At 43.9% G+C, this 25,749-nt stretch overlaps 1 protein-coding gene across 2 annotated transcripts in view; it reads right to left on the minus strand.

Moving 5' to 3' along the window:
• The window catches only part of FUOM (fucose mutarotase), a 37,506-nt gene extending 12,079 nt beyond the window's left edge, over window positions 1-25,427 (minus strand). The window contains exons 1-4 of one of the 2 annotated variants that reach the window (XM_020994700.2): window positions 25,256-25,427; window positions 22,166-22,234; window positions 19,572-19,642; window positions 18,561-18,662 (exon numbers count right to left, since the gene is read on the minus strand). In XM_020994700.2, coding sequence (XP_020850359.1) covers window positions 18,561-18,662; window positions 19,572-19,642; window positions 22,166-22,234; window positions 25,256-25,340 — 327 coding nt within the window. In that variant the 5' untranslated portion in view covers window positions 25,341-25,427. The remainder of the gene's footprint in view (window positions 1-18,560; window positions 18,663-19,571; window positions 19,643-22,165; window positions 22,235-25,255) is intronic. The other variant, XM_020994699.2, reaches the window with a different exon arrangement.
• Window positions 25,428-25,749: the final 322 nt, after the last annotated feature.

Genomic DNA, 25,749 nt, shown 5'->3' on the forward strand with positions numbered 1-25,749 from the left:
TAGTAGGGAAAACACGGATAGCTTGTCCCATGCATCACCTACACCATTCAACCTGACTAGATCCAATCTCTGATAGCAGCCTGAGGGAAGTCCATAGTTATGCCCACAATACGCCAAGGTCCTTGGACCTCTGACTGCTAGCGTCCCATACTTCTGACCCAGGCATGTGCAAAATAAAGTGCTCGAAAGGTGTTGTCCAGGACACAGCTTTGCTGACCTCAAGACTCCAATTTGTGATCTCTCATCCTGCCAGGAGACAAAGAAGATGATGTCCTCTGGGTCAAAGATGTCACAATACATCCAGTGGTGTACTCAGAACAGGGGATCACAAACACATTCATAAAAGCCACCCAAGAACTAGAGATCTCCAAAGTTGCACTGATGTCTCACTGGACTCACCGTTTTCCTCCTTACCAGAACTCATCATTACAAAGGACTAGCCTACAACAAACATTCTCCCAGAGGTTCTTCTTGCTTTTATCTGATGCCTATAGGCAACTCTGGAGCAGCAGAGGGAATGCTGACCTTATGGGGACTTTTGGCAACTACTATAGCTGCTGCCCACAATTGTCCTGCCTCCCTGATTGGGGAAATCAATGGCTAATCTCATGGGCATGGAATGTCTTGGAATGGAATAGCTAACCCATTGACAACCTATCTCTGCCCTCCAGGCATTTGTACAGTCTGTCCCAAATGCTTGGAATGAGTTACCTCATCTTTACCTTTCAGAATCCTTCTCTTTCCTTCTTTAGTTTCAAAGCTCTGTTCAATTGCTACCTCTTCTTTGAAGTCTTCTCCAGTTCTCCAATGATCTATCTGTACTTCCTTGAAATCAAGTCAACATGCATTTATTAAGCACCAACTGTGTATCAGGCACTGTGCTAAGTGCTGGAGATACAAAGAAAGGCAAAGGACAGTCAGTCCCTGCCTTCAAGAATCTCCCAATCTTATGGGGGAGACAACATGCAAATGAAGACACCTGAGGACAAACATACACGATAAATTGGTGATAATCTCCTAGGGAAGGCACTAGAAGTAAGGAGGATTGAAAAAGGTATCTTACAGTGCGACTGCAATTGTTTGTGGACAGGTGCGTTGCCCAGGAGAATACATATTCCTTGAGGGTACAGATTGATTTTCATATCCCCAGTGCCCATCAGCGTCTTAAAAATAACAAGGGCTCACTAATGTTTGTTGAAATGATTTGTTGAAGGAAGAAGACTTGGTATTTCACATATCCAGGGAACTTACAGAGAACCATCCATGTTACACATTTAACACAACCATTAAAAAGGAAAAGCACTTTTGTTCTGAGAGCAGATAGCCCTAAGAATTTGCCCTCTTGCTTCCTTCCACCCTTTAAAGGCGGCACTGAGGTCAATCTCATAGTCCCCATTTGGTGACAGTTGGTGACCAGAACTTACACAAGAAAGATGGCATGAGACCGATGTAATCTTGGGCTCCATTAAGACAAGCATCATTCCCAGATCTAAGGGGGTCCCTCCACCTACCACTCTAGCTAGTCAAATCCCACCTGGAACATTCAGTTTAGTTCTGGGTACCGTAGCTTTAAAAGGACAACCAAGATGGGGAAAGGTCCATGTCATAAAAGGATCAATTGAAGGAACTGGGCGTGTTTAGCCTGTAGAAGGAAAAATGGAGGGGCATGAGAGAGATCTTCAAGTATTTGAAGGGCTACCATGCAAAAAAGGCCTTAGACTAGTTCTGCTTGACCAGGGGTAAAACCAGGAGCAAAGAGGCAAACTCTTCATGATGTCAGAAAAAAAAATTTCTTAGCAATTATAACTGTCCAAAAGTGGAACAGACGGTCTTGAGGAGTGATGGGTTCCCCTCCTTACAGATCTTGGGATCGAGTGCTAGAGCTAGAAGAGGCCTCAGAGGTCATTCTAATTAGAATCTCCTCATTTTACAGATGAGGAAACTGAGGCTCAGAGAGAGTAAATGACTTTTTCCAAGGCCACATGGGTAGTGGTCATCAGAGGTGGGATTAAAATCCCAGCCCTCTGGTTCCAGAGTCTGTATTTTTTCTCCTTTTCCAGAGCAGAGGCTGGATAGCCAGCTGCCAGACGTGTAATAGTAGAGACCCCTTTTGGTCTTGGGTTTGACTAGATGGCTGCTGAAATCCCTTCCAACTTTCAAATTCCATGATTACAACCCCACTACCAACAATGAGACCAATTTTCCAAATCATATATTAAACATCAGTCTGCCCCAGTAGCAAACATGCCTCTCATTGCTTCCTCCCTTCCACCACCTTAAAACAACCAGCTAAAAACAAACATAAAAATCCTTCCATTAGTCAGAAGCCTGCTATTCTGTAAGCCACAAATTCCACGGAGCCATCTGGCGGAGCAAAGGCATTCAAATGAAATGTCTACAGTACATACAAAATAAGCTAAATTCATTTCAAGTGCAAATAAGGAAGTCGACAAAGCTGTTCCCCAGTCCTGGATTAAAGTCAGTAAATGTCCTTCTCAGAGGAGATGGAAAATTATGTTCAGCATGGTCTCCTCAATGCCGAGATGCTTGCACTGAATAGAAGGCTGATTCTCCCAGAGGCACCAGCTCTTTATCCAAACTTTTTTTTTTAAGTCTGGATTGATTGGTATAGGGGAGCTCATGGTCTGGATACTTCTTCTACCAATGTGGAGCAATACTGCCAACTCAGTCTTAAACGGCTGCCTAGAATCCTGAGAAGTCAATGATTGTTCAAGGTCACACGGCCAGAGTGTGGCATTGGCCAAGCCTTCTTCACTCTGAGGCCCACCTACCACCTGCTATATCAGGCTGACATGCTCTGAGTTTAGAGGCAGATACCTCTCACCACTGGAGGTGATCCCAGGACTGAGCCTGACAGAATACGTCATTCCATGGACTAAAGAAACTGAGAAGTACTGGCTCTATCTTGTCTCCTTTGATCCCAAGGATTTCTCCACCGATGGCAAAAATCGCCCTCACGCTTTTCACTTTCACTGGTGAGTCTCCCTGTGCACATGGACCTTTGGGTTGTATCAAGAACTAAACTCCTTAGAATGAGCCAGGCCTGGACCCCTTTCTGTCTGAGACAAGCTCTTGCTCTGCGGCCAACTGCAGCAGGCTTGTGTCCATGATCCAGTGTGGTAATTGGAGTCAAGAAAACCTGGGTTCACATTGTGGCAAGTAAAAAGTAATTCTGAGAGACAGAGTTTTGGGGTAAATTATAATCAATTTTTTTTTATCAATTATGTAGCAAATGGTTAACAAAAAAGAGCTCTATCCTCTCGATGAGACCAAAGAAAAATCATGGCCCCTTCTTGAAGACTATATGCCCTTGAAGGAGTGGGTGTTCCTCAGGGTGCAATCAACTTTGATTGGTTAACAGTTAATGAGAGGTGGACTTTACCAAGAGAAGTGGGCGCACACCAATGAGGGGCTAGGAGAGTGACATCAAAGAGACTATCTCTACACCCAGACCACCCCCAGCCTTGGGCAATCTAGACAAAGGATCTACCTCCACCCACACTTGCTTAAGTGGAACACAAAGGTCAAGAATTCACCTTAGATTAGATTCCTGCCTAAGGTTGGTTGGGGTCTGACCACTGATACAGGAGAAAGTTCAGCCTTCAGAGAATGAGCTTTTGAAATGAGGACTTTAGAAAAAGGGGGAACTCTGGATCTCTCCAAATCATTGGTTATTAATGATCGTTTCTCTTAGCATCTTACCTCCAATACTTGCTAGCAAGTCACTTAGGCCCTTTGATCTTCCTTACTCTCCATTTCCCAACAGCAGTCTTCACTCCATAGAACCTTAGGCCTCCCCCAGGATATGTTGATCACCAGAAATCCCCGGAGCTTAACACAAATGCCTGGAACATGCTTACTGAACTAAACTATGTCTCAGTTTCCCCATCTGTTCCCCCATCCCCATGTAAAAAGGGGATAATATTTTTAGCACCCAAGGAAATCTTCTGTCATGAAGGTTTCAATGTGGCTTTTGGAGTCAAGAAAACCTGGGCTCAAATCCATTCCTTCTGATATTTACTAGTAAGCCACTTATCTCTGCATCTCAGTTTCCCCATCTGTAAAAAGGATATTCTATTTCCCTCCTCACTGAGTATTGCTAAGGTTCAAATGAGGTAAAATATGTAAAATGCTTTGAAATCTTCCAGGTGTTAGAAAAATATCAGATATTACTATTGTTATCACTGTTAAAATCTTTAACGTATTTTCTACCTACCGTCCCCACAGTGGGGACAATTGCCATTGGGGACGTTAAGGAATAGGGTAAGCTATTTTCATTTCAGGGTTAGAAGGTTCAGACACCACCCACAGCAAGATGGGGAAGGTTGAGTTCACACTGGGAAGTCCAACTGAAAAGCCTACAAGCACTTCCCATTTAGTTCAGTAAATAGCCACAGCCTCCCTGAAACTTGAGGCACCTGAGCTCCTTGATCTACCAACCCAGTGCTGATGTCCTCCCTACCCAGCAAGATCCTTTTGAGAGAATTACAAAAGCTTAGAGTTGGAAGGAAGCCCAGAGGCCAACTAGTGTAACCGACACCCAGCCAGGAAGCCTCTCTGTGACCACCCAAAAAGTGGGCCCACAGTCCTTGCATGAGGGAGAACCTAGTATTTCCTGAAGGATCCCATTCTGGTAAGTTATTCCCGGGCATCAAACCTAAATCTCCAAAACTTCCATCCATTGCTCCTGGCTCTGCTCTCTAGGGCCAAGCTGAGCACATCCGCCTCCTCTTCCAGTTGACGGCCCTTCAAATGCTATCACGCCCTTTCCCAAAATCTCTTCTCCAAGCCAAACGCTCCAATTTCCTTCAGTCATCAGAAAGCATGATCATGTCTCGATTTCCACCAAGCATTTGACAGCTCCTTAGTTTACCCTCCAGTATAAGGTGGCAGCCACGGACTTGATGAGAATAAAGTTGAGTAGATTCAGAACTGGATCAATGACTGACAGTATCCTCCTGTAGGGAGGTCTTTCCTAAAATGGGACACCTAGAAGTGAACACAGTTACTACTGATGAGGTCTGAACAGGGGACAGCACCGTCGGAGAACCAGGGGAGAGCTCCTTAGCCCTGGACACTATGTCCCTCTTAATGTAACCTAAGACTGTGTCAGCTTTTGGGGCTACTGGCTCTGGCCACGCCCTCAGGCAGCCCCGACTAAGACCTATGCTCTGAATGTAACCAGGAGGCAGCAGATAAACAAGGCTGTAAAATAGAGGAGGGGACAAAGAGTCAGAAAAACAAGATTGTAAAAGGTAAAACAGAGACACCTGGAGTCATGTAGACCCTACCTTGATGACAAATGGATCTTTACCAGCTAAGTAAACCATCAGACCCCTTGCTTGTGCCAGGCCAATCACTGGCACCATTCAGATAGCCAGGCTCAGAACAGCTTCCTGAAATGCCTAGCATAGCTGCAGTTGGCTCGCACACCCAAGCACTGACGTCATCCCTGCCTCCAGAACAAACAGTCTGGTCCCAGATGCATGGTGGCACACACTAAGGTGCTCAGTTCATAGAGAGGAAACCCAGGATACTAGGATTCAGGTATATCCATACAGGCATGCGAGCAAGTGTGTACGTGCACACATGTGTGTGCACACACACACACACACACACACACCCCACCCATAGAGGAGATACAGAAAGAGGGAGAGGTGGTGGAAGAGAATGAGGAGGGAAGACACCAAGGTCCCTGCCAAGGTGAAGGACTTTCTTCCTATATGAACAACCAGAGATGCAGGTCCAAGCAGAATGCATAAATACATTCCCAAGAAGCACTGATTCTGTCCACACATAGTCTTTTCTGTGCTCTATAGGCTCTGGCCTTGATCATCAGAGAGATCAGTTTGCCATTTATATGCATTTCCTGTCTCATTTTCCTATATGAATAGTGCAGATATTGCTATGGTCCCCAGCATTGAGGCCTTCTGCTGAGATTCACTGAGGTAATTCCCTAAAATGCCGCCATGCCTGGGGGAGATCCAACAGCCTCCCCTCATGAGACACAGGACTCCAGAGATTTTACTTCAATAGAAGCGACAAAAGTAAACCTTTTAAAGGGACCAGACTTCTGTCTACTAGACAAACCTGCCCAGGAAATTAAAATAGAGTAAAAAATAATTTCCATCACTCTCTCTCTCTCCCTTTCTCTGTCCTCTCCTCCTTCTCTCTTTCTCTGCCCTTTCCAGTACCTTTCTGCTTCCTTCCCTCCCCAATCCCTCCATCACTCCCACCCCCCTTTCTGTCTCCCTGGAGCTTTTCTTCACAGGAACTCAAAGAACCTATTCCTGTGATATCTCACTTATCCTCATATCAGCCTTCTGAGGTAGTCTGAGGTTCACAGACAGACTCATCTCCCAAAGGCTGAGTGGTCACAAAGAGAGCCAGGAGCACAACCCAGAAAAGAATCCTGTTTTGCTGAAGTCCTAGCCCAGGGGTTCCCCCCATTTTTCCGGCTCTTATGTATATGATTTACTTCTAAGATCCCTCCCGACTTGAAAGCCTAGGATCCTTTGGCCAGCAGGACAAAGACTTCTGTGAGCCACCTATCAGACCAATCTCCTGCTTGCCACTGGAAAAACACAATGGGAAGGATGCAGCTGTTTTTGATGAGATGGGCACCAGTGAGACAACGTCTGATTTCCATTAACTACAAGTAAATTATTAATTCATACCAGACACAGAAAAGAGGTACAGCCATATTATAAACATAAATACCACAAAAGACAAGCACACAGACCACCTGGAAGGCTTTGTGGACTATACATATATATGGTTTTTGCAATTATCCTCATTCAGTGTTCATATGTTTATCCCTTCTTCCTCATTAGACAATAATAAATAGCCTGCATTCACATAGAACTTTGAGGTTTGTGCTTTTCACATATGCCATCTCATTTAAGTCTCATGAGAACCCTGGGAGGTAGGCTATTATTATCCCCACTTTATAAATGAGGAAACTGAGGCAGACTGAGGTTAAGTGACTTGCCCAAGGTCACACAGCTAATAAGTAATTCAGGTCTTCCTGGCATAAGTCCAGTGCTCTGTTCATTGTACCACCCTGCTGCAAAGAAGTTTGATTGCCACATAGGTTAAATGACTTGCCTAGAATCATACAGCCAATGAGTATTTGAGGCTGGATTTAAACTCAGGTCTTTCTGTCTCATAAGGTCTTTTCTGTCTCCACAATGCTGAGTATAAGGCTCTATGATCAGTGAAAGGTCAATATATGTCAGATGCAAAATTCAGTAATATGAGAATCTATTGCCAGCCCCCAGCATGGCTTCAGAGTAGGTTGGAGGCAGTGGGGATGACAGTTGAACCCAAATGTGCCTCAATTTTCCTGGTAAGTTGGGCCCCTGGCATTTGCTTAGAATTTGAGCTTAGAAGTAAAGCTTAGAGGTCACCTAGCCCAGCCCCTTCCTTTCACAGAAGGGGGAAATGGGTTCAGAGAAGTGGTACAGACTACCCACGATTTACATGGCTCATGATTGCCAGAACGAGAAATGGAGCCCTCATCACCTAATGCCTAGGCCAGTGTCCTTACAATTGGCATCAGACAAGCACTTACGGTACCCTAAATTTATTGCATGAATGACCACGTTTAGGGGGCATCTCTGAGGCTTAGGAATGACAAAGACCCCATCTTTACTAAAGTTGCTGTTTCCCAGACTGACAACAGTCAGCAATAAACTGCCAGACTTACCAGAGATGGGAGAAAGAGGCAGTATAATAATGTAGGAGAGGGCAACAGATGCTCTACCCTCCCCCGGATCCCAAGGGACGATGTGGCAATAATGGTGAGAGGAGAGAGCCAGAGCCATGTAATTATGTTACCATCACAAAGGAAGCTGAGGCCAGCCCCACCTGCTGCTACCTCAGAGAAGTCAAACAAAGAGAAAGGAGAAGGAGAAGGAAAGGAAGACGAAAGGGATCTGGACTCTTTGGCAGGGGATAAAGTGATGAGCTTAAGAGTCAGGAAGACATGGGTTCAAATCTCGACTCTGATACTTATTAGTTTTGTGATGATGGGCCAATCACTTACCCTCTGTAGGACTCAGTTTCCTCATGCATAAAAGGAAGGGGTTGGAGTAAATGACCTTAAATGGTCTCCTTCATTAGACTGTGAGCTCCTTGAAAGCAGGGTCTGTCTTTTGCTTTTCTTTGTATCCCCAGCATCTGGCACACTGGATGTCGTCTAACTGACCTCAAAAGTCCCTTTCAGCTCTGAAACTATGATTTATTATGTGTTTTTCTTATATAAATGCCAGGACAGAAATTCTTCCAGAAGACAAGGGGAACTTTGAAGGAATAGCCATTTACTGAACAAAGGCCTCAGAGGTATGAGATTCACAGAGGGAGGAGAGGGAAAGAAGGAAGGCTGAATTGGAGAGGGAGAGTATGGGAGTGTAGTTGTTCCTAGCACCAAAAATTAAAACGCAGCAATTTTCATTCCTTGGTATGGAACAGTGACTGCGGTCTTGAGTCTGAACCCAGCAATTAAGTAGATGCCACACTGGATCTCAACCAGTCAAGGCTGCCCACCAGGCCCTAGTCCATGAGAACTAATTAAGGGCAGAAGTTATATGCTAGGAGTCTATAAATCACAGTACTGCATGGACATTTGGGCAGATGGGAAAGGCTGGAAGCTGGAGCCAATGAAGGACGTGATCACAGAAATCATGTCAGTGGGGCTTGAGTTCACCAGTGAAAACAGAGCAGAGTCACAGTCATCAGCCTGCAATTGAGAGGCCTATAATAATCAATCGATAAACATTTATTAAACACCTACTATGTGCCAGGTATCAAAGAAGGGCAAAAACAAGGTGACTGTTCCCAAGGAACTCACATTCTAATCAGGGAGAGAAAATGTAAACAACTATGGGCATATAAGATACACACAATGTAAATGGGAGGAGATCCCAGAGGGAAAGTACTAGCAATAAGGGCCTCTTGCAGAAGGTGAAATTTGAGCTGTGTCCTGAAGGAAGCCAGGAGGCAGAGCTGAAGACATGGAGCATTCTGGGAATGGGGCAAAGCCAGTGAAACGGCACAGAACCAGGAGATGAGATGTTTGTTGTGGGGGAGGAACAGCAAGAAGGCCATTGTTGCTGGACCATAGTTAGTGTGGAAGGAAGTCAAGTGTGAGGGCCTGGACAGGTAGGAAGGGATCAGGTTGGAAAGTGCTTTGAAAGTTGGATGATTTTCCTTTTGATTTCAGAGGTGATAGGGAGCCACTGGAGTTTATTGAGGGGTGACATGGTCTGATGGGAAATTCAGGAAGTTCACTTTGGCTTGAGAAGGATAGGCTAGAATACGGAGAGGCGAGGTACAGAGACCAACCAGCAGGCTATTAGTGTGAGGTGCTGAAGGTCTGCACAGAGGGATAGCTATGGGAGCAGAGAGGAGGGACACAGATGAGAGATGTCGCGCAAGTAGAAATGAGGAGACTTGGTGAGTATTGGGTATCCAAGAGAGGAGCTGAGAGTGATGCTGAGGTTGTGAGCTTGAGTGGCTGGGAAGATGATGGAGCCCTAGAGAGCAAACAGGAAGTTTGGAAGAGTGCTAGCAATAATACTAATAATAAGAATAGATGGAATGAAGACAGGACCATCAATCCAGAACTGGAATACACCTCAGAGGCCATTTAGTCCAAACTCTTCATTTTACAAATGAAGAAACTGAGGCCCAAGGAGATAAATAACTTGCCTTGGGTCACCTGGGCAATTTCAAACCCAGAACTCTAGAGTAAGTGCTCTTTCCATCGTATCCAAAGTCCTTCACCTACCTCCTCTCATTTGAACATCACACCAGCCCCGTAATGTACATAGTACTAATTATTAGTAAGAACAGTAATCATTGAAATGTATATGGTGCTTTATGGTTTGCAAAGCACTTTACATATATAATGGCATTAGTTCCTCACATGACCTCATGGCGTAGGTGACACCAGCATCGTAATTACCAATTTGACAATGATGATGATGATGATGGTGATGATGATGGTGGTGGTGGTGGTGGTGATGATGAGGATATGAAGATGATGAAGATGATGAGGATGACAGCACCTCAGAATTATGGGTAGGAAGCCTAACTTGGAGTCAGAAGCACCTGGGTTCGAGTCTCGCTTCTGACATACACAAGTTGTATGATCTTGCTCAAGTCCCTTAACTTAGCAGAGCCTCAGATGACTCCCTAACACTATGTATCATATCTAACTTGCAAATCTGCATTGGTTGAGGAAGTTTCCATGTTGGGGTGTCCCTACACTGGATTAAACCAAAGGTTCAAACCAATAATAATAACTGCCCCAAAGCCCAACCCATCATCAGTATTATGGGAGTGGAAGGAAAGGCCAAGTAGGAGAAGCCAGTCAAAGTAACCTATAGAGAAGGGACTGTGTGTGCCCTGACACCATAACAGTAGCTGTGAAGGCCTGGCAGAACCCTGAAATGCTGGCCCATTGGACTCTAGTAATACCCTACCCCCAGCCAGAGTATGGTAACTCTCTCTAGGAATTTGAGAAATTAATGGAGCAACACTCCATTAATGGAGTTGCAGCCTGATCCTATTCAAGTCAATGTGACACAGAGGATCAAGCAGCATTCTTTTGCATTCTACTACCACAAGAAGTAAAAAAGCATTGGAACAGAGACATCATTATCTCACGTGCTGGCAATGCTTCGGTGCACATGCTTCTGACCACAAAAGTGGGTAATACATGAGTTCACTTGAGATGGAAGATAGGTGGTGCCATAGTACACAGAGCACCAGGTCTGGAGTTAGGAAGTTTAAATCCTGCCCCAGACACCTACTAGCTAAGTGACCCTGGGCAAGTCATTTAACCCCTGTTTACCTCAGTTTCCCCATCTGTGAAATGAGGGTAATAATAGCACCTAACCTCTCAAAGTTGCTGTGAGGACCAAAACATGATAACTGTAACATGCTTAGCACAACGTCTGGTACATAGCAGGTACTGCAAAGATGTCAGTAGTTATTATTATTGTTGTTGTTAATTCCTGAAGATGTGAATGCTTTTATAACATACCAAGGCTACCTGATAAAACTGGAAAGATCTTAGCAGGGTTGGACAAAGATTTTGTGTTGCTGTTTTCCACAATTTCCTTGGCTGTAAGTCACATAGCAAGATAGCTCACATTACTGTACAGCAATATGAAGAAATAACTTCATCCCTACTCCCAGATTAGATGAACTAAAAGTGGAAATTGAAGAGTGACTTAAATCTGAAAAAGAAAAGCAGATGAACCTGGAAACAGTGAAAAGTTACACCTAGCATGAACACCAGGAGCATTGCATAACAATGAAACAGATGGCAAAAAATAATGCCAAGGTCTAAAACAACTTTGAAGTAGAGGTGGGCATACTTAGAATAGAATTTCAAAAAAGCCCCCGCCCCTTTTTAGTTTCTTAGCATAGATTCAACTAATAAACCAACCACAGTATATCAAAACAGAAAAATTCCAAAAAGTTGATATCTGCTATAACCCTCATGAACAAATGAATTATTTGATTGGGTATATAAAAACATTTCAGGAACTGTATAGAATGGCATATACTAGACCCATCCCCAATGTATAGAACCATAGGAAGAAAGGAGGAGCTGCCTAGGAATAATCCTAAGGATAGGCCATTAAATACCACCAAGGCAGAGGTGGATTGAGAAAACTATTGAAGACCCTAAGAAAGGCCACTGCCTTCTGAAGCATATGGAGTTGTAGACGGAGGGCCAGAAAAGACCTTAAAACCAATTAAGTCCAACCCCCTCATTTTATATATAAGGAAACTGAAGCACAGTGAGGTTATGTGATTTACCCAGAATCACACAGCTAGTTAGCGTCAGGGACAAGATTCAAACCCGGGTCTTTATGACTTCAAATTCAGAGGCCTGTTCGCTATCCCATGCTGCCTCTCATAACATCATTAACATGCCATTAAGTGTATTAGAAAATGTCAACAGCATACTGCCAATTAAAGGCAGACAAAAAAAAATGCAGAATGGAATCTAGAAAAAAAAAAAGTACATCTGAAATTCTCAATACCCTTAATCAATAATCAAAAACAAAACCCAAAAGGTTAAGGCTATAAGGAGTGAAAGCAGACAAAGGGCAAATTAGGTAATTCAACATCTGTCAAAAACTCAATTTAGAAGCTTGAAAAGCAAAGAAATTAGAGGAGAGAAAGAATTCCCAAAGAACAAGGATATGGAGAATTTCTGTTCACTTACATCCAATATCTCTAACTGCTTCTCAAACACATTGAACTAGATGTCCAGTAGACATCTTAAACTCAACGTGTCCAAAATCAAACTCATCTTTTCTCCTAAAACCTCCTACCTTCCCTTTTGCTATAGAGGGCAACAGCATCCTCCCAGTCCCCCAGACTCAAAACCTGGGACTCCTCCTGCATCCCCCTCTCACTTCCCCCATATCCAAGCTGCCGCCAAGGCCTGTTGATTTCACTTCTGCAACATCTCTCCAACATGTCCTCTTCTCTCCTCCTACACTGCCATCACCCTGGTACCCACCATCATTATCTCATACCCGGATTACTGCAATAGCCGCTGCTGAGTCCACCTGCTTCAAGTGTCTCTCTATTCCACTCCATCCTCCATTCGGCAGCCAAAGTGATTTCCTAAAGCACAGGTCACCCTCCCTCCTCAACTCTAGTGGCTCCGTATCATCTCCAGGCTCAAATACAAATCCTGTGTCTGGCATTCAAAGCCCTTCACAACCAAACCCTCTTCTACATGATTCCCTGTCATGTACTCGTCAGTCCAGTGAGCCTGGCCTCTTGGCTCTTCCATGAACAAGACACTTCATGTCTTGGCTCTGGGCCTTTTTTCTGGCAGTCCCAAATACTTAGAATGATTTTGGTCCTCCTTTCTGCCTACCGGCTTCCTGGCTTCCTTCAAGTCCCAACTAAAATCCCATCTTCCAATCTACAGGAAGTCTTTCCCAACCTCTCCTAATTCTAGTGCCTTCCCTCTGTTAATTAATTCCTATTTAACCCGTATGGAGTTTGTACATATCTGTTTTTTTGTTGTCTCCCCCATTAGACTGTGAGCTGCTTTTGTCTATTCATATCTCCAGTACTAGTACAGTGCCTGGTACAGAGTGCGTACTTAGTAAATGTTTGTTGACTGGCTAAAAAAAGTCCAAAGCAATAAAAATATGAGTGGATCAAACACGGAATTGAAAGCTTATGTACCATTAATGTCATGAACAACACAGTGGCAATGTCAAGGGAGGTGAGTAAAATTCTAACTTCTTTGCAAAACCAGAAAATAGAAGGTTTGGAGACGATCCCTAATTATTGACTCAAACTCACCTTCATCCCTGCTCTTCCAAGTCTCATCTCCTATTTCTTAATAGAACGCATCACATTTTTATTAACAAAAGATGAGAATACCCATGACCCTTCCAAATACAAACCAAGTATTTATGTATTTAATATAAAGCATTCACAGATTGTACAGCTCCAAAAAACCCCCTATAAACCTATGTTTTAAAAAAACAATATTGGATTAAAGATCAAAAAGAGTGACAAAAAGTCCCAGGTGTATAAAGAGCAGCCTGTTTATCAATTCAGTTATTTTTAAACATGGCAGCTAAAAGTACAGAATCAGGTTTATCCCTAATTTCAAAGTTGACTCATGGAAAGCATTTTCGAAACAACCTCCCAATAACAGAGAAGATGTCGGGGACAGCACATACCTCATCTCATTCCCACACGGTTTTAATGCCTTCCACTACGCCTCTATATTTTGAAAGCTTTTCACTTCATTTTGTAGGGACATTATGAGTATTTGAAATGGTGACATCTGTTAAAAATATTGAGCGAAAATGTTTATAGATCAATGTTACGTCCAATTGGTTGAAGTCAGCAGTTTTGTCTGTGATGATGCCCTGGTTCTATCACCGTTTATTTGTTGAGTTCCCAAAGACTATTTCAGGGTTTCTATTTGTAGCATGGGAGTTTGTTGGCTCTTCATCTGTAAAGGGTGGTGAGCTCCTGGTATACAATTCTAGCTACCTTTTCATATCTCTCCAAGTATCTGACAATAAAGTTTTGTAACTTGCAGTGTTATGTTGCAGCTTCCACGATTTCACTGCATAATCTGCCTTAATCAGTGAGGCCTGGCTTCCTAAAGATAACTCTTCTGCTGTTTCTCATAGCAATGAAATGATCCTGGATCACTACTAGGCTTCTTGGTTGAAATAAACAAAGTCACACAATTAAGCCATTTTTTTGGATGCTTCTTTATCTATATATTATTGGTTGAGTCCGTGTAGATGTTGCCCATAGAGAGTCTTTTGATAACACTCTTGGATTGTGACTGTTCCATTGTGTCCATGTGGAAACTATTTGGTTACATTAGCTAAGTCCAGTGTTGTGTACCTGCAGTTAGCCTTTATTATTGCTTTGTAAAGTGAGGTTTGTTTGTTCTCAGAAGTTTAGGCTCCATACACCTCGCTTGGAGAAGGCCAAGGTATTGTAAGCATCACCTTCACCCACTGATTCAGTTGGACCTTTGCGTTCAGGCTCAAAGCTTTCAGTCTCTATTCTTCGTTGGTATACATTAAGAATTTTATATTTGTCGAGTCCAAATGACATTTTTATAATATCACTGGAAAAATTCCCACAAGATAAAGTACCCTATTTAACTCATTTTTCAGTTAAAGTATATAATGTAAATTGCTTTCAGTCTCTATTCTTCGTTGGTATACATTAAGAATTTTATATTTGTCGAGTCCAAATGACATTTTTATAATATCACTGGAAAAATTCCCACAAGATAAAGTACCCTATTTAACTCATTTTTCAGTTAAAGTATATAATGTAAATTGATGACACCAATATACATTAAGTGATTCATGTATTGTTTTGACATAATTCTCTTCTACTTGAAAGCCATCAGAGGATGATAATAGGTTTAAGAATAGATACAACCCTAGCAAGCTTAAATTGTCTCCCTGGAAGAGGCTGCTTTTTATATCATTGTTCCTGATATTGTTGTGTTTGGTGATGTGTTTTAAATAGAGAACATTTTTCCATGTGAGCATTAAATTAGTCTAGCATTTTTACTAAGCTTATATTTATTTTTTACTTTTTCAGTGCAAAAGCAACATGCTGTACTGGAGACAGAGAGAGAGAGAGAGAGAGAGAGAGAGAGGGAGGGAGGGGGAGAGAAAGAAAGAGAGAGAGAGAGAGAGGGAAGGAGGGAGGGAGGGAGGGAGGGGAAGGGAGAGAAAAAGAGAGAGAGAGAGAGAGAGAGAGAGAGAGAGAGAGAGAGAGAGAGAGAGAGAGAGAGAGAGAGAGGGGAGGGAGAGAGAAAGAGAGAGAGAGAGAGAGAGAGAGAGAGAGAGAGAGAGAGAGAGAGAGAGAGAGAGAGAGAGAGAAAGCGTGAGAGCTCGAAGTCTTAAAAGTCTGGAAGACACAGGTTCAAGACTCATCTCCGACCTACACTGGCTTTGTGACCCTGGGCAAATTAGCTACCCTCTCCATCTTGTATTGTAGCCACAATCTCTCCAAGATTATCAGTTGCAGAGAATATACTAACTTGCATTAATAGGCAAGTTTCCGTACCTAAGGCTCCCTATACCAATGAAATCATAGGTGCAATTCCTATCCTGAGCTCTATTTGCAGAACATGACTAAACAATGAGTGTAAAATTGGGTCAAAAGCTTTGTGTAGGGAGGGAATAAACATTTATATAGCACCTACTGTGTGCCAGGCACTGTGCTAAGTTCTTTTTATAAATATTGTCTCATTTGATCCTCACAACAATCCTGGGAGGCAGGTCCTGTTATTATCTCCATTTCTGAGGTAAGGAAACTGAGGCTGGGAGAAGTAAAGTAATGTGCCCAGGGTCACACAACTACTGATGGTCTAAGAGAGGATTTGAACTTCCTGAGTCCAAGTTGAAAGCACCTGGCATATCCACGAGGGGCAGCTCAGTGATGCAGTGGATAGTGTTGGCCAGGAGACCTGAGTGCAAATGTGACCACAGACTCAAGCTGTGTGACCCTGGGCAAGTCACCTAACGTCTCCCAGTCTCAGTTTCCTCATCTGTAGATTGGGGATAATAAGCGTACCAACCTCCTAGGGCTGTTGTGAGGAGGATAACATGAGTTTATATTTATAAAGAGCTTTGCAAACCTTAAAGCACTATATAGATGCTAGCTGTTGTTTTGTTATATACACCATGCCACCTAGCTGCCTGATACTATCATAAAGTCTTCCTAAGTGGCCATTATAGGTGTGTCTTAAAAGAATGTCTGACCCACCTTCATTACTGCCATTTGTGTAAGACAAGGAAGTCATGTAAAAAATTCAAAATGAGACCTCAAATTGTAGTTCCCATGATTTACTAGTTAGTGAAAAGAGAACTTCTGGCCTAGTTATTTACCTCTGTTTCCTCAAGGTGAACATGTAAAGTAACTAACTAGCTATGACCGGTGTTGACGGTTAATCTGCCAGTTCCAGCTCTATCCCCAGGGTCTCCTGAGCAGTTTATCATTTTATCTCATGTAGCTCTTCTCCTTTCCGACCTGTTCTTTGAGGTGTAAATCCTTACCTTCTCTTTCTTCCCTGTGATGTATCATCCGGCCTACATAACCAAATAATGCAGATTAAGGCTGTTGCTTGGGGCCCACTGGCTTTTGGACACTGTGGGTCTATGCTCTGAGCATATCATAACCTGGTTTTTCCATATTTCTGCTTTTTGATGAGGACGACTGGCCGCCGTACCTATCGATGAATCCTTGGAACAATTTGTGTCACAAGTATGATTGTGCCTCCTTTTACACAAGAGGAGTATGGGGTCCAGGATGTGTGGTGACTTGTTCCTGCTCAAAAATCCGCCTGAAGGAATTCTTCTCAATCAATCTGAGGCACTCCCTGTTGTTCATCCAGATGCTATCCCACCATCCTCCCACACCTTTCCAGGGCAGGTGAAAAAAACAGTGATGACACTTTGCATTTACTAACAGATGGAGTGCCTACAGAGCTTTAAGGATTACAAAGCACTTTCAGTACCTAATCTTATTTGACCCTTACAATAGCCCTGTGACTTCAGTGATTATCCCAACTTCACAGATGAGGAAACTAAGTCTAAGAGAGGTTAAATGACTTGTCCATGGTCACACAGCCAGTAAGTATCAAAAATAGGATTCAAACTCAGGACTGTCCTGATTCCTCTGTCACTTTATCCTCTATACAAGACTTATTAAATATGCTACCCAGCCATATGGGGCTGTGCTGGCAAAACCAGATTAAAAAATAATTGGAAAGTATTTACAAAATCAATACAAACACAGTAAAATGTAGATAATATTAATTTTAAAACTAAGTCAACACGCAGCTCACAAACGTCCTCTTGTATTGATTAATGGCCCCTATTTCTACTTGAGTTTGACACCACTGGCCTAAGCTCGACCACTTCTCACTTATATAGCTCTACAGACATTTCAGAGGGATTTTACTTTAGAGCCTCATCTATAAGGTAAGGAAAGGAATATTCTCCTCATCTCATGTAAAAGGAGATTAAGAATACCACACAGTTAATGGTGGATAGGAACTAGATCTCCCCTCTCCCAATTCTTAGCCCAGAGACTTCTGTGGTGGATGTTGGGGGTGGAGCAAAGGGTCAGGAGCCAGGTGGCTTGTCTTTGAAGCCCAAAACTCAAAGAGAAAGCCCATGCGCATAACAGCCACTGACACTAATTAACATCAGTCTAAATCAAACATTCGACAAAAATTTTGTGGGCAGCAAGTGGCTGAGATTGGACTTGGAGTCAGGATAAACTAAGTTCAAGCCCCACCCAGACACTTACTAGCTTGGTGACCCTGATCAAGTCACTTAAGCTCTCTCCGTTTCTGCATGTTTTTTTTTTAAAAGCATCTACTTCAGAGGGTTGTTATGAGGCACAAATGAGATAGCATACAGAGAGTGCTTCACAAACCAAAGCACTATAAAAATGCTAGGTATTACTTACTAAGCACTTGCTTACTTTGTGCCATGCACTGTGTGGCACAGCGAATACAAAGAAGGAAACAGCCCCTACTCACTTGGGGGAGATAAGTACATATATAAATATAAACGGATAAAGGGCAGCTAGGTTGTACAGTACATAGAGTGCTAGGTCTGGAGTCAGGCAGCTCAACTTCCTCAGTTCAAATCCAGCCTCAGACACTTACTAGCTGTGTGACCCTGGGTGAGTCATTTAACCCTGTTGGCCTCAATTTCCTCATCTGTAAAATGAGCTGGAGAAAGAAATAGCAAACCACTCTAGTATCTTTGCCAAGAAAACCCCAAAAGGGGTCATGAAGAGTCAGACACAGCTGGAATGACTGAACAACAACAAAAAAAGGGAAATACACACCAAAGTAGGTTTGGGAGAGGATGAGATGTGTGTCACTAAGGCCCCAGCAGGCACCGAGATTTTCCCACTTGACCCCTTGTTGTTTACCCACCCTCTTCCTTATTATGTGACAGAAGAGTCAGAGAACTCACCCTGAAGCCAGCCTGAGACAGGAGGCTTTTGTAGGTTTGCCACACATCAGGTGTCTGGAGACCTTTGGCCTTATCACTCTCTACCGGGTCCATGACTATTACCTGGAAAGCAGATGGGAAGAGTTGGCCTGATTATCACTCACCCCAGTGATTTTATGATAGGCTAGCACCCAATCAAAGGGATCCCCAAAGACCAAGGAGGGAAGTATTCATCGCAGTTCAGTCTGAGTTGTGGATTCAGAGAATGTCTGAGTGGGAAAGGACCTAAGAGATCAGGTAATCACAGAAACACCTAACTCTGAGCTGGAAGGGACCTCTGAGGCCACTAGTTCAAGTCATACCCAAAAGAGAATCCCTGCTAAAACATCCTCAGCAAGTGTTTATACAGCCTCTGATCAAAGAACTCCAAGGACAGAAGGCTACCACATCCGAGGCAGCTCATTCCACTTACTTGCTTGCTCCAGGACTTTGAAAGTTGGGAGCTTTTTCCCCCTGACATGAAGCCCAAACCCCCATTTCACAGATGAAAAAGCTGAGACCAGAGAGCAGAAAATAATTCACCCAAGGTCTTATATCTAGTTAATGGCAAAACGGCATTAATTAAATTTTGTTTCTGTTAAAACACTATATGAATGTTGGCTATAAGCTACTATTTGAAGGAGAGGGCATGAATGAGGACAAAGAAAAATTTCCCAGTTTGTCATAGGGAGAAACTGAGGCACAGAGAAAATGGTGCCCAGGCTCACAGAACTGAACCCAGGAACCGAGTTGTCCCCCACTCTCTTTACTGAGGTAAAAAATCATAGCCTCCAAGCTTTCCTCCTCCCTAGGGGTCTGCAAGCAAAGCTTAGATGATGACACATTGCGGATATTACAAATGCTACAGAAAGGATTCCTTTTCTGCACAGGTCTCTTAAGGATCCTTCCTAGATGAGATTCTGGGATTTCTGTGACTTCAGAAGCTCCCTGACTTCTCTATCCCTTAGCCCAGGGCCTTGAAGGTATTCTTACCGAATTTGGCTCGTAAGTATCCAGGGGTAGCAGCTTCAAAATGGACTCCAGTAGCTGTGGGATGCTCAAGCCTGAAACCAAAAGACAGCCAAGACGGCCTCAGTGGGGGCAGACAGTGGGGCCAGCAGGGCTAAGCAACAGGACTGCGAGCAGAGGCTTCTGGGTCAGGGAAACCACACAGCTTCATCCATGGCCTGCTGTATGGTGGCTACAATACTCTTCAAAGCACTTTCCCATCCAGTGCTTTATTAGAATCTGAAAGGAACCCTGTAACCCAAGGGAAAATTTAAAAAAGCTAATTTGATCCTGGACTGTGCTAAGTTAGAGCTCCAAGGACCAAAGGGGTGGTGGTTATGGTCCCAATGCACTCTGCCCTGGTCAGGCTACATCTAGAGTGTTGAGTTCAGCTCTGATCACTGCAATCTAGGAAGAACATAGATAAAGGGAAGGATGTTCAGAGGAGACAAAGAAGAAAGGTGAAAGGCCTTGGGTTTATACCCCATGAGGAACAGTCGAAGGACCTTGGGCTATTTCACTTGGAAAGGAGAAGATTTCGGGGTGGGAGGGGTCTCTAGAGACACAACAGAGGTCCTCAAATACTTGAAAAACTACCCTGTAAAAGAGCATTAAGAACTGCTCTGTTGGGGCAGATCCCAAGCAGAACTAGGAAGAGTGGGTGGTGGAAGTTGCTAAGAGGCAAAATTGTGCTTCACCTCAAGAATTAATCAATCAAACAAACGAGAAACATTTATTAAGTGCCCACTCTGTGCCAGGCACCGTGCAAGCACTGGAGATACAAAAAAAGAGGCAAAAGGCAGTCCCTGCCCTGCTTCCTAATGGGGAGAAGCACCTGACAAACAGAGCTGCCCCAAAGTGAAGCAGACTGCTGGAGGAGGTCACAATCTTCAAACAGAGGCCAGATGACCACTCATTGGGTATTTTGTAATGGGGCTTCTTCTTCCCCACTAGGCAGCTAAGCAGAGTGGTGGATAGAGTGCAGGAGGCAGAGTCAGAAAAATCTGAATTTGAATACTGCCTCAGATACCTACTAGCTGTTTGACCCTGGGAAAGTGACAACCTATAAGCCTCAGTCTCCTCATCTTTAGAACAGGGATAGTAATAGTACAGGATTGTTGTATTACAAGAGATGATATACATGTATATGTATATATGTATAAACTGCATTGCTAATTTTAAAGTTCTATAAAAACTAGTTGTAATTTTTTTTTATTATGTAGCTAATGTCATTAAGTGAGCACAATAGAAAAAGCATAACATGGTGTTAAAAGACCTAGGCCGCAGTTCCATTTTTGCCATGTACTAGATCCACATGGGGTCAGTTAGTTAACCAGCATTTTATCTTTAGAAAACACGTACACTTATAAAACGCTCGGCATACACAGATGACCTCAACTGATCTCAGGGCTCAGAGGAAATGCATGAAGAATGCCTGTGAAATGGAATTATTTCTCAAAGTCACCATACTAGGTAAGTAATAATGACAGTAGCAAACACTTACATAGGATTTTAAGGGTTACAAAGCCTTAGACAGATTATCTCCTTTGATCCTCACAACAACCCTGTGAGATAAGGGCTATTATTTTTATTATTTTTAATTTTTAATTTAGTGCTTTTAGCATTCTTTTCTTTTTAAATTTTGAGTTGCAAATTCTCTCTTCCCCACATCCACTAAGAAGGCAAGCAATTTGCATGTGAAGAGATAGGTGCTATTATTACTCCCTTTTTACAGCTGAGGAAACTGAGGCACACAGAAGTTAAGTCCCTTGCCCAGAGGCACAGTCAGTAAGTGTCTGAGGCCAGATCTGAACTCAGGTCTTCCTGATTCCAAGTCCAGGGTTCTTGCCCTTTGTGCCACCCATTAGGATGGAAGGAAGGATCACAGCTTTAGAATTAGGAGGTATTTCAGAGGTCATCTAGACCAACCTTCTTTTTCTTTTTTCTTTTCTCTCTCTTTTTTTTTTACAGCTGAGGAAATTGAGGCCCAGAGAGTTTAAACAAACTTGTACAAAATCACCCCAATAGTAAGTGGCAGAGCCAAGGTTTGAGGCCAAGATCTCCAACTCCGAGCCCCGCATCCTAATCTGTTGTACCACAGCTACTAAATGGCAGCTGAGACAGGAACCCATTCCTTGTTTTAATGGGACATCTTTCTATTATGCTTTAAGGTTTATGATGCTTTGCAGATATGGTATCATTCACTCCTCACAACAAGCCTGTTACTTAGGTATTACTATCATCCTCCTTCTACAGATGAAGAAACTGAGGCTTAAGTGACTTGTCCAGGGCTACACAGCTAATGAGTGCCTGAGGGAGAATTCAAACCCAGTTCTTCCTAACTCCAGTCCAGTCCTCCCTCTCCGGCAGGCCACACATGCCTCTCTCTGACCTACTTCTTCTGACACCACGTTCATTTTCCTTTACACTACTTCTAAGCATCTCAAAGAGATGAAAAACCTTCCACCGTTAGTTGACAACAAATCTGAAACCTTATCAATGAAGGATAAAGTGGATTTTTTTTTTCACTTTGATCCTTGTGTATCTGGGGATGGGGTAGGAGGAAAGCAGGGACTCACCATCTGCTCTGACTTCCACTGGGCCACACCGGCATATGGAAGAAGTAGGAAAGTTGGCATCGGCAAGAACTGAAAAAGGCAGAAAATGCGAAATTATCACTATCAGCCACAACAAATACAATAGCCTAAATCACGGGAGCAGAGGTTTATAGCTGAAAGGAATCTTGGGCACCATCTGACCTAATCATCCCATTTTGTAGAGGAGAAAGTCGAGGCCAGAAGCTAGTATGTTTTGCCCAAGATCACATATGTAATAAGTGGAAGAGCTGGTCAGACCCAGGTCCTCTGGCCAAATCCAGCACTCTTGCCACTGTACCATACTATGCAATAGCTGACTGGTGGGTATATGACCACTCAAAGGGGTGGACTAAGGAAGGTCTAGACCAATCGGAAATAAGAAGTCCCCTACCCTCAGGTCCTCTCAACCAGGAAAAACCAAGCAAGGTAAAGGACGTCAATCAATCATCAACAGCAATAATCACACCTCCTCTATGTGCCAAGCACTGGAGATACAAACATAAAAAAATTATAAAATCCCTGCCCTCAAAGAGCATACACTCTAATGGGGAGAAAACATGCACATATATAGGCCTATTTAAGATACATACAAAATAGTTACAAGGTAATATTAGTAGCTGGAAGCACTAGGAAGGGTCTCTTGCAGAAGATGGACCTTAAGCGGAGTCCTGAAGGAAACCAGAGACTCAAAAAGGCAGAGATGAGGAGAAAGGGCACCCCAGGTATGGAGACAATGAGTGTAAAGGCACTAAGATGAGAGGGGACAGCAAGGAAGTCACTACAGCTGGCCCATAGAGCTTATGGAGGAAGTAATATGGAAGAAAACCTGGAGAGGAAGGGCTTGGAAAGCTGAACAGAGGATTTTATATTTGATCCTGGAGGCAAAAGGGAACCGTTGGAGTTTATTGAGGGGATGTATGGGAGTGGGTTCCATAATCAGTTGTGTGCTTGAGGAATAACACTTTGGCAGCTCAGTGGAGGATGGAATGCAGTTGGGAGAGATTTGAGAATGAAGACCAACTCTAAAGCTTCTTTAACGGGGAGGAGTTAATAAGGGCCTGCACGAGGGTGGTGGTCGTGTGAGAGGAGAGAAGGGGACATATACAAAAGACTGTGGAAACAGAAACAAGTTTTGGCAGCCGATTGGATATGGGAAAAGAGTTTGAGTGAGGATGACTCACTAAGGTGGTCAAGGTGGGTGCCCTACGCGGTAACAGGGAAGTTCGGAAAAGGGGTGGGTTTGGGGGGAAAAATAATAAGCTCTGCTTTGGCCATGCTGAATTTGACATACCTTGGGAACTAAGTATTCTGAGAAATCAAGAGAAGGAAGATATAGCCACCGCAATAAAAAAAAAGAAAGAAAAAGAAAAGAAAAAACAATAACATATAAAAGAGATCAGTGCTATTGTTCAATCCAAACAGCATTTATTAGCTGTCTATGACAGACACCAGGCTCTGGGAATACGAAGACAAAAATAAATCAGTCATCACCCTTGAGGAGCTCACGCTGTCTTCTCACAAATGGGGAAGAAAGACAGATACATCAATACAGATGGTCCATCTAGGATGGAAGAATACTAGAAGTGTAAGGATCTCTGAGATCACTGGATCCATTTCATGAGCATCACAAACCCACAATGACACAGGTTGTGACTTGCCAATACCCAATGACACAGAGTGTGTCAGTGATAGAAATGGGACAGCAGTCAAGCTCCCAGGCCAGTGCTCTTATCTCCAGGCTTTGCTACAAGAACACCTTTGAAGAGGGTTTGCAAAACACCTCCCCTGCCAGAGGAGAGTGGATTTTTGTAGAAATGATTCAAGGTCCGCATAGCAGGCTCTTTTAAAAGACTGAAATAACTGACTTGCAATGGCCAATTTTGTTTTTTAAGCCATCTTGACAGTCAAACTAGATCTCCTTGGGGTTGATGCCATAGGCTATATAACTAAGCATTAGGATAGGTGAACATGCCACTTATCTACTGAATCACACGGAGCTGAAGTATCAAAGTCCATAGAGCTGCTTCTGAACATTTGGTGCCTGGAGCTGCCACCTACCATCTTTTTGCTCTGCTCCCTGCTGGTGGATCTTTGGGCCAAGGAAGCAGACATCAGGGCAACACAGATTTAGAACTGGAAAGGACATTGGAGGTCATCTAGCCCAGGGCTTCTTAAACTTTTTCCACTGGCAACCCCCGGAACTTCTTAAACTGTGGGTCGATGGGGTCCCAACCCACAGTTTAAGAGGTGCTGATCTAACACAACCCCTTCATTTTATATATGAAGAAACTAAGAGGAACCAGATTCCAAAAATGTCGTAATTTTGATATAAATCAAAGCATGAACCTTCTCCCAGTTGTATTTCCTCAGGCTATTGCCTGACACAGGTGGGTGGGGACTTGGACACAGCCTGGGGAAATAAAGGGTGGCGGGAAGTTTTAGGGGTGGATAACTGGAAGAGCTGATTTATTCTTTTGGACCCTAAACACTGCCGCTGAAAGGTCACTAGTAAGTAAATCAAATCCTGCCTAAAATGGCCTAGGAAAGCTCCTTCAAAGGAACCCTGCAAAGAAGTTTTATGAATTCGGGTTTTCAAATAAAGGGGTTGGTGTATTTGAGCAGGCTGAAGTTCTTTTCTTGGGGAATAGAAGAAAATGAAAAGATGGAAGTGAGAGGAGGATAAAGCGGAAAATCCGAAGTCACAAAGAAGCCTCTCAGGGGGCCAGACCCCCAAAGCTTTCTCTCTTCTGGGGAAATCCAACGGTGAGACTCCAACAGCCCGGGCTTTTGCCGGCTTGCTGAAGGAATCCTTGGGCCCAGTCAGCTGACTTCCTGTCCAGTGGCCAACCTGAGCTGCCAGGTGTTTCTTTTGGAGATCCTGAAGGACCAGGCTGAGGGAGGAGATGTGGCAGGGTGTGGGGGTGTGCCACGAAGCCCGAGAAGTGATCGCTGCAACGTTCGAGGGGGAGAGGCGCAAAAGGCTACTAGGGGCGGACAGGGTCCTGCTCACCCCGTCCATCAGCCCCCTCAGCCTCTTGGGGCAGCCCCAGGCCAGGCTTGGCCGGTTCTTACCAATCTCGTCTCCATGCCCCATCTTTGCCAGGGCGAAGAGCAGCTCCGGGGAGAGCAGCGCGGGGATTCCCTTGAGCACCACCATGGTCGGGGGTGACTTGTAGCCACCTTCCGCTGGGCCTGACGGAGTGGGCTGGGACCAGCTGGGAGGCGGGGCCTGGGCGGACCTGCCGGAGCAGCGAAGAATTGTTTCACTTTCGGAGGGGTGGGGCGGTGAGACAATTAAAAAAAAAAAAGAGCCATGGGCCGGCGGACCCAGATCAGTCCATACCCGCCCCTGAGCATCACCAGGCCCCACCCCTGGCTTTGCCTTTGCCCACAGGGCAGAGCAAAGCCAGAGTCTCATGGCGGGAGGGGGTCTGAGCCCTCCCCCACAAGCTGCTCTCAGAGACTGGACAGTGGCCACTCAAAAGTGTATCGAGCGTAGGTGGGATTCAAAGAATCACCGAATGCTAGAGGGCTGGGAAGGGGCCTTCTTCCCGGGGCGTTTCGTC

This window comes from Phascolarctos cinereus, unplaced genomic scaffold (genome assembly GCF_003287225.1).
Source record: "Phascolarctos cinereus isolate Bilbo 61053 unplaced genomic scaffold, phaCin_HiC Scaffold_3;HRSCAF=262, whole genome shotgun sequence".
In the NCBI taxonomy this organism is placed as follows: domain Eukaryota; kingdom Metazoa; phylum Chordata; class Mammalia; order Diprotodontia; family Phascolarctidae; genus Phascolarctos; species Phascolarctos cinereus.